This window comes from Triticum aestivum, chromosome 5B, assembly GCF_018294505.1.
Source record: "Triticum aestivum cultivar Chinese Spring chromosome 5B, IWGSC CS RefSeq v2.1, whole genome shotgun sequence".
Lineage (NCBI taxonomy): Eukaryota > Viridiplantae > Streptophyta > Magnoliopsida > Poales > Poaceae > Triticum > Triticum aestivum.
This window is the reverse complement of record NC_057807.1, coordinates 211,905,076-211,914,312: the sequence shown is the minus strand read 5'-3', so window position 1 is coordinate 211,914,312 and position 9,237 is coordinate 211,905,076. Positions and strand designations below refer to the sequence as shown.

The following is a 9,237-nucleotide window of genomic DNA, read 5'->3' as shown; positions in this document are numbered from 1 at the left end:
ATGATTTAGGACCCGTTCGGTATCACTCCACTCCGCGGCTCCGCTCCGGGAGCAGGCGGAGCTGTAGCTCAAAAACTTGGAGCGAGCAAACAGCCACTCCACAGATTCTCGGAGCCGGTGGATTACCAAACATGGCCTTAGCCACACCCACCATTTGTGGCAAGGTCATAGTATAATCATCCAGAATCCTTTTTAACGTGTTTGCATTTTCAGCATCCGTCCTCATAAGCATCAAAGAATCATCGACAAAAGGTAAATGTGAAATTGGAAATTCCCCACGGTTCGTTCATCTGTTTCGCTGCCAGAGCGGGCCCGCATGCCAGCAGCACAGCGAGATTCCCAAGTGCACGTGTGCATGTGCTCACCATCCACAAGCACACACACGCTCGCGCACGCACGAGTGGCGGGAGCGGAAGCCATGCCTCCCCTCCTCCTCCCGGCCTCGCCGTCGCTATCGCTACACTTCGCCGGTGCCGGTGCCGCTACCGCTGCGTCGTCCTCCCGCCGCGCCATGGTCGCTGTGGCGTCCGCGGCGTCCAGGAGCTCGTCGTCGTCCTCGTTCGACGCGTCCGCCTTCGAGGCCGAGCGGCTCCGCCTCGACGCCGACGCGCGGGCCTCGATGGTGACCACCGCCGCGGGAGCGCAGGCGGAGGCGGACCCGAGGGCGTGGAAGTGGAAGATACGAAAGCGGGTGTGGGACGTGCTCGAGGCCGAGGGCGTCGCGCGCAACCCCCGCCCCGTCCACCACCGCATCCCCAACTTCGATGGCGCCGCCGCCGCCGCCGATTCGGTCCGCTCTCCCCCCGCCTCCCTTTCGCTTCTCTCCACGGAGCCCCCACCACGAAAACTAGCACGCTGTTCTGTTCCTGTCTCCGATTGTGGTTGATGTTACCAGCCGCAAAATTGGGGAGTTCCTTTGGTCCTGCTAGTGCTATCTGACTGTTCCTTCATTATTTTTGCTTATATAACTCTGTAATGACGTGGAAATGTTTCTGAATCTCACTAGTTAGGGAGGTTGGACGTGTTTCAGAATGCACAATGCGTGAAGGTCAATCCGGATTCGCCGCAGAAGCAAGTTCGATTCTTAACACTCTCAGGTGAGTCGGCTGCCGCTTCTCCTTGCATACCTTAAAAACTTGCATGTTATTGGCTGTTGATATCTTGTTTCGTTTCTTGTATTATCCATGCAAGCCAGAACAGACTTTGATGAGGATTATAGCTTTCCATACAATTTGCCCCTTTGAACCTGATGCTCATTTTAGCCCACTACTCAGTATAAGTTTGTCATACATACTCGACCAGGTGTTTCTTTATTTACAAATGGTGCTACTGGAATCATTCAGGCGATAAGAAACTTCTGACACCGCAACCACGGCTCAGGACGGGGTTCTTCTCCGTTCTAGAATCTCAGATGATACCCACTGGATGCATTCCTGAAGCATGCACTTCTGTTGGCGCAGTCAAATATGGAAGGCCGATAGATCTAGATGAAGTGATTAAAGTGGATCTGATTGTGATTGGGTCGGTTGCAGTTGATCCAAGCACGGGAGCACGACTAGGGAAGGGTGAGGTAATTATTTTCTTGCACATGCAGTTGAAGAGCTGAACTAGAGTTGATTTTGTTATACTTGGATCAATGATCAAGATCAAATGTTGACCTTTGCCAATGTCAATACTGCTTCTTTAATGAAGAAACAGTAGGGAAAGCCTCTACTGCGCCATTTTCCTTTTATAAATGGAGAACTATACAAACAGTTATGTACAATGTCAATGCTGCCCTGAAACTGAACTGTGCTTTGTCTACCAAAAGTCGAATTTTCTCGCTTCTTATCTGTAGTTTATCTGTGAACGTTGATCGTAGGGATTTGCAGAGCTGGAATATGGGATGCTTCGTTATATGGGAGCTACAGATGATTCGACCATGGTAGTAACAACTGGTGAGTTTTATTTATGTATCAGCTGGTGATCCAGTTTGTATACAGATCTAATTGGTTTGGTAATGTAGGAACTAGGATAATTGATATATAGGTGGGCATCTTCTCATTCTTCAGCATGAGTGCAAGCTTTTTTTTTTCTCAAAATATTTGTCAGCACTTCCTTTTTATGTAATAGCCTGTGGCTAACTGGACCTAACTTCATAGTCGTGACGCTAGAAATGGTTGAGATATTGGTGGATATTGTTTTTTATTATCCACAATCCTGCTTGTATTTCATCGATCATTTTCTTCAAAGAACCATCTATGTGGACATGCTGTGCCTCTTCTTTTCTGAAGTGGAAACAATTGGTGATTCATTAGTTTCTATTTGAAAGATTGAGTAATAACCTATCCCGTAGTATTAACTTACCATTTTGTCTACGGGTACAGTACATGACAAGCAATTAGTGGATGACATTCCAGTTGAAAAGCTGCTAATTCATGATGTACCGGTTGATATTATCTGCACCCCAACTCAGGTCATCTTAACAAATACTGCAATCCCAAAGCCACAAGGTCTGACTGATTCCTCTCGCTTGGTAAAGTTGCAAATAAATCTTCCACCACCAGATTTTGACGAACTTCTGTTTGTGCAGGGATTTATTGGGAAAAACTATCTCCCGAAAAATTGGGCCAAATTCGAATTTTAAGAGAGCTGAAGAGACGCATAGAGCAAGAGACAGGAACAATACTTCCTTGTGGGCCATCTGAGAATCTACCCCCAACAGCTCAACGAAGAAAAAGAAGAGGGCGGTAACTAAGTATGTGTATCTTAACTGATTCTATTGAATATTATACATATATTTTAGAGAAAATTAAGATATGTTAAGCATTGCGCGGTTCAAATATTGGGTCTATAAAGACTTGTTTACAAAAGGTCATACTGTTTCATCTTCTTCGTTGAGTCGGCAACATAAATGTGTGCTCGTGTGGCTGTTCCCATGGCCTATGTGACGGTCTTCGCATCCCTCTGTCCCCAAATATAAGACGCTAAAATATGAGATGTTAAACATCTTATATTTTGAGACACACGGAGTACTAGAAAACGGGTTCTATACTGTGCAGAATTCGGAAATGTTACCCAACTTGTGGCATGACCAATTTTAATTAGATCCCAATGATGTGCATCATACCTGGCTGAACTTATCTGCTGACGTGTCTGCAGATGTGTTCGCGTTGGAACAGTCAGAGCGCACATGTATCCCGGCGCTGATGCGGCATTACGTGATTGGCTCTTGCGTCTTTTGTCCTTCAAGAGAGTTGTGACCAATTTGTCGAAGTCACTTAACTAAATTGTGGTTTGCGCGGAAAAAAGAAGAAAAAGATGACAGGTTGTGAACGCTGAAATTTAAAATTCAGTGGAATGATCCAGCCACCTTATCCAAAAGTTCCCTAATTTGAACGTGTGAATGGATTGTTTGTCTCCTGTATTTCTTGGACCGTGCCCTTGAGACACTGTCTCAATCTCCCGGTCTCAGGTGTGTATAATAACGCGATCTACTCCCTCCGTCTAGTTATATGTGTACATCTAGCATTACAAATCTTATCTCAAAAAAGTGTACGGGGTGTTGCCCCGGACTGATCCGTTCAACGATAATGGCTTCATTTTTGGTGAGCCACCTTAAAGGTCCGCAAAACTGCATATCAGCGATGGAGCCGCGTCGAGCTCGGGTGAGGAGGTGATCTGTCATTCTTTTCTTCGGTGGCTGTTGTGGTGGTGCCGGATGCAGGTGACGGGCGTTGGTGTCAAGCTCAGAGATGTTATGCTATTACTTTGTCATGTGGATTTTTACAAGGCTTGTACTTTGATCTCTATAATATGAATGAGACACGTATTATCATGGAAAAAAAATCACTCCCTCACCCTATGTCCTCCTCCAAGCCCCATTCTTCTCCCACGCATAATCCCCAATCCCCATTCTCTCCTTTAATTTAATTGGTTGAGGCTAATAAGAGGAGAGAGAACTAATATGACACTCATTTTCTAAATGTACACTTATAACGAGGAAAAATATATTTGGTGCTATCGAGGCCAAGGTGCTACTGTGATTCGGGCTACTAGACTGTCAGATTCTCAAATCAGACAACTCCCAAAAACTCGACAACATTTTGAGAAAAGAAGAAATCGCCCTAGGAGTCCGAAAATAGGGTCAGCTGATCCAATAGTTTCCATGTGTCGTCCGATCTGAGATCCGACGACCTAGGATCCCGTATCATAGTAGTACCTGGGCCTTGGTGGCACTAGATATTCTCCCCTCATAACCGGACAAAGCGGGTGGTGCAGTGGTGTAATCACAAACTTTGGCACCAACACCTACTTTTGGTTAGATATTTGGCTGCATAAATCATTCGTTGCTCTATTTCCATGCCTCTACTCGCATACTATTACACCACTTGCTCGTGTGGCTCGGAGCCGCCTAACATCGAATGCCGCTACCGAGTTGTGCTCTTTGTTGTCGCTTCTACAGGACTTCCAGTGTGGCCGGAACCAGACGAGCGCTTCCTCAACGGCGGTCTACACTTCACTACAAAGGCCGCCTATGAACTGACCATGCAGGCCGACGACACCGACGCTCATTCAATGCCCATATGGTCAGCATGCGTCCGCAACAGAGTGAAGATATTTGCCTGCCTTCTATTCCATGGTTGACTAAACTCCAAAAACAATCTTCTTCTCAAGCATGTCATCTCAAACCCCCTCTCCCCAAGATGTGGGTTCGATGGTGAAGCCAACTCGCACATCTTCATCGACTGCCCGCTCGCGAAGTGAATATGGCAAAGGATTGGCTTCTCACCTACTGACACCTTCCACGAACTTTGAGATTGCTGCCTTCCTCGCCACGTGGATTCGATGATCTGGCCTCCATGCTTCTCATCATCCTATGGAAGATTTGGGATTCCAAGAATTTGTGGCCTTCAGACCACAGAACCACCACAGTGTCTTCACCCTTAAGCGAATCATTGAAGACCTGATGCTCTAGACACATCGGATGAAGGAACCAGAACAAAAACAGGCCACCTCATGGCGTTCCTATTCTCTTATCACGATTACACGTGCTTATGTAATTCACCTTTGTAATTAGTCAGACATGATGGATTATCAAATTGAGAAATATATTCAGGTGGGGAGTCCCAGCTCCGGGTTCATTTTTCAAAAAGAAAAGGAACCCCATTCATGCCAGAATTTTGTAAGGGACCTTGTCTTCCTGTCGTAGTCATATACGTGACGTATTTGACTTTGTGAAACTATTCCTATGATGATGATCTCACGTCTTGCGTTGTTTGGTCTTTTGAGTTGCACGTAAAACTGAGAGAGTGTGCATCTTGTGTTTGTATGGCTAGACAGGTGCCAGTCCGTACGAAGTCAAAAGACGTCTCTGCCGACGGAGAACTTGCGGCGGCACGGAAAGCTTGGTTTACCAAATTCGAGTTTACACTCTACTACGTACATACAATAGAAAATGAAAGTGTATCGATTTCTATTATCTAAATATAAAATATAAGAGTTAATTACACCGATGGTGCTTAAACTTGGCATAAACGGTCACTTCGATGCTAGAACTTGCGGCATACAATGAACTGGTGCAACAACTTGGCTCGGACGTGCAAATACGGTGCTAATCACACTTGGCTACGAAATCGATGCCGACTTGGCGCGCCAGCGTGGCATAGGGCCCACTGTCAGTGACGGGAAGGCGTAGAGGAGGTCTATGGCCTTTTTTGCGAAAACACCCTCAAATTTTTTTATTTCTCACAGAAAGCCCCTAACAACGCGGCAGCTGCCATTTCATTTTGACTATATGACACATGGGCCCCGTCTATCAATACGTGAAAATAAAAACGGATCAAACGCCTTCGCGTCTCGAACTTAAGACCAACTGCTGTATAGCTAGCCGTCCAAACAATTCCACCATTCACGTTGCAATGAGAAACACTAATAACAGTCCTTAATGTAGTACAAGAAGAACGCATCTGGGACTTCTATGAGCTGCAAATAGCGCGACACATTTTGCACGCACTGACTTTTTAATACTTTTGTAAAAAATAAGTAATAAAAATAATGTGCATATTAATGATTAATAAATAAAATTATTTAAATATACACACATGTATTATGAAAATGTCTGGTAAATACGGACATTTAAATATTTATGAAGTAAAATATTTAATTGATACAAAAAATACACTTGTAACTTATATTTAAATTATACAAAATTATGAGTACAAACATTCATGTGGTATAATTTTCACTCGTGATTTATATTAAAAAATATTATATAATTTAAACATTACCCACGAATGAATATTCATATGAATTTTTAAATTTAAATTATGAATATTTATTTTTACGAACATTGAACTATAAAAATGTGCACATAATTATGGACATGTTTGTATGATTAGAAAATACTTTGGAATTGTAATGTTAAAATACTTGATTTGTTATTAATTATCCAAAAAAATTGGAATTCATGAATATTATTTTAAATATATGAATATTTTTAAAATAATACGTGAACAATTATGAAACGTAAGTTATTTAGTTTATGTGTATAGTATTTATACAACATGAATAATTAAACGTTATTTTTATTACTGAGATCATAATTTACATACCTTTTAAAAAGTTCTAAAAAACAGGTGCAAATGGGCCGCATCCGCATTCATCACAGTCCATTTCAGCTCCACAAGCATGTTTGTTCCGCTACATTAAGTGTATTTATCCATTTTGTGACACCACTAAATTATTTTTTATCCATCTTGTTGCAAAATTAAAAAGGCCACACGCACTCCGCTCTGCCTTCCCGTCATTGACAGCAGGGCCGATGCCACATTGGCATGCCAACTCAGCATTGTTTCGTATCCAAACATGATTTGCACCGTATTTGCACGCCCGAGCCAAGTTTTTGCACCAGTTCAATGTATGCCACAAGTTCTAGCACCAAAGTGATCGTTTGCGGCAAGTTCAAGCACCACCGGTGTAATTGACTCAAAATATAAATGAACGAAGTTTGTCACAAGTTTTTCAGAAATTCCAATTCCACCAAGAAACCAAACAATTTGCTGTCCGTGTGAACACGCTGACCACGGGACGTGAGAAACGAGTCCACCCTTTTTTCTCCCTTCCTTGTCAGTATCCGTCGGCTTCGCTTTGACTGTGAGCGAATGTTGCGTTGGGATCACACCGACGGGTCATCCCGCCGCTGAGGCTGCTCGTGGCTGTAGGCTGCCCACGCCGCTGCTGAGGTCACCACCGGGGCCGGGCGTTCTGTACTGGCACCCTCACCTCTGCGCTCGGGCTGCAAGGGGTAGCTCGCTCCGGCTCCGAAGCTGTAAATCAGAGGAGGCGCCGGCGTTCTCGGCGCCCCCGACGTCGAGCCGCCGGTGCTCGGCCGCAGGAACCTGGCGTAGTGGGAATAAGCCTGCCCTCCCAACAGAGCCTGCGACTCCAGCAGCGCCTCGGGCCGCTGCGGCGGTGGCATCGCTAATGCCGGTGCATGAGGAGGCTGCTGCGGCGGTGGCATCGCTAATGCCGGTGCATGAGGAGGCTGCTGCGGCGGCGGGATGGTGGCCGACTCGGGGAAGTTGAGCTTGGCGCGGCTGCCGCGGAATCCGAGGGCGGCGGCGTCGTAGGCACGCGCGGCGGCCTCGGCGTCGTCGAAGGTCCCGAGCCACACACGCGCCGCCTTGTGCGGGTCACGGATCTCCGCCGCCCACTTCCCCCACGGCCGCTGCCGCACGCCCCTGTACCGCTTCCTCGGCGTGCCCCCGGAGCCACCAGACTCGGCGGAGGACGGCGAAGGAAGCTCCTCGTCGCCGGCTGCCGCCCCGTGCGGCGAGTAGGATGCCGCGGGCGCTGCCGTGTAATCTGCGCGCCAGTCAAATAAACAGAGGAGATAAGGGAAAGAATGCCATGACAAGACTAAGAAATTTCTGTATTTGCATGACCAGGAAAGGACACAACGAGTCCTACCCACTGTATTTTTCTTTCTATGTTGCTCTGCTTTCCTGCCCACTTGCTCTGTTTCGCTGGAAGATGCGAAACCATGATGCCGAAATGAATCAGCCTAAGTTTTTTATTTTTTGAACACGAATCAGCCTAGGTTTGCCAATGTAGTATGAATGGAACAGTGGGAAAACGATGATGCGGATTTCCTTTCATACTGTTGGCGGCTCCTAAGATTTCAAACCCTTTTTAATTGGACATATCGAGCACATGCAAGAAGAAGAAGAAGACCAACATGCTTATTGCTTCTCCTGCCTTGTGCCCTGTTGTAGGTGCCGAGGAACACGTGTCTGACGCGGCACGCATGCTCGCACGCACATCTACCCAATCATCCATGATAGCAGTAGTTTACAAATCTTAATTTGATTTCTCTCTCCCTCTAAGATGTACGTAGTTGTTTTGCTATCTAATAACATGGGGTTGCTGAGCTCCCGAATAGAAAAATGATCGAGTCGTTTAACTTGTTTAAAGTCTAATGATACTAAGTATTACGTATCGTTTTATGCGTGTTGCACGATGCTTGTGCATGGAGATGCATGGTCGTTGTCAAGCGTACTACGTACCGGCAAGGAAGGAAGAGGCCGCCGACGGCGCTCCGCCGTCTCCGTCTCCACCTCCGTACGACGTCGACCACCACGCCTCCTCCGCGAAGGCCTCGTGCTCGGCGGGTCTCTTGGTCGAAGACGCCATGACACCCTCGCCCACGCCGCCGGCGACGACCTGAGCTAGCGCCGATACCATGGCCGACATCTCCTGCGCCTGTCTGCGCCCCCACATCGTCGTATTGAGAGGCGGCGGGGACAGTGCATGCTCCTCCCGTCCATCTCCCCCGTCGTCGTCGCCGGCGGCTAGCCGCCGCCGGTGCTCTCCAGGGTCCGCCACCTCGGCGCCGCAGCACATCAACTCACCGACTCTCGCCCACAACAAATGCCTGGCGTGGCTACTGGCTAGCTAGCTACGTGACAGGCGACCTTTTCACAAATGCTTCAACTCCTCAGCGACGGACAACTATATATAGAGGGGGATGGGAAGAAATTCAGGTGTACGTGCTGGCTTGGCTAGCTTAAGCAGCAAGATATGCTCACTTCGTGCGTGCGTGCGTTTAATTAGCTAGGTGTTGTAATCGTGGATATAGATTTAGTTCCGCTATCGGAACAGTGATCTACATCGATCTGATCTACCCACGATCCCACATACAACGCATTTGTATCACCAACATTGCTTGTTTCATCTAGATCTACTAGGTGACAATGT

The 9,237-nt window shown here is 46.7% G+C and overlaps 1 protein-coding gene and 1 pseudogene across 1 annotated transcript; one reads left to right on the top strand and one right to left on the bottom strand.

Annotated features, from left to right (window-relative positions):
* Positions 1 to 361: 361 nt before the first annotated feature.
* LOC123111044 (5-formyltetrahydrofolate cyclo-ligase-like protein COG0212) lies at positions 362 to 3,489 on the top strand. Its single transcript, XM_044531723.1, has 7 exons — positions 362 to 790; positions 1,007 to 1,097; positions 1,344 to 1,570; positions 1,862 to 1,937; positions 2,367 to 2,492; positions 2,573 to 2,737; positions 3,142 to 3,489. The coding sequence occupies exons 1-6, from the start codon at positions 419 to 421 to the stop codon at positions 2,731 to 2,733; spliced, it is 1,053 nt and encodes a 350-aa protein (XP_044387658.1). The 5' UTR covers positions 362 to 418; the 3' UTR covers positions 2,734 to 2,737; positions 3,142 to 3,489.
* A 3,472-nt stretch (positions 3,490 to 6,961) lies between these two features.
* On the bottom strand, positions 6,962 to 8,999 carry LOC123111045 (ethylene-responsive transcription factor ABR1-like; annotated as a pseudogene).
* Between the last annotated feature and the right edge of the window lie 238 nt (positions 9,000 to 9,237).

What these genes read in the sequence shown, in the direction of transcription:
- LOC123111044 (XM_044531723.1), top strand. Translation starts at nt 419, where the DNA reads ATGCCTCCCCTCCTCCTCCCGGCCTCGCCGTCGCTATCGCTACACTTC. An exon ending in TCGATTCTTAACACTCTCAG is followed by an intron (nt 1,098 to 1,343) that starts GTGAGTCGGCTG and finishes GGAATCATTCAG; the next exon opens with GCGATAAGAAACTTCTGACA. An exon ending in TGCAATCCCAAAGCCACAAG is followed by an intron (nt 2,493 to 2,572) that starts GTCTGACTGATT and finishes CTGTTTGTGCAG; the next exon opens with GGATTTATTGGGAAAAACTA.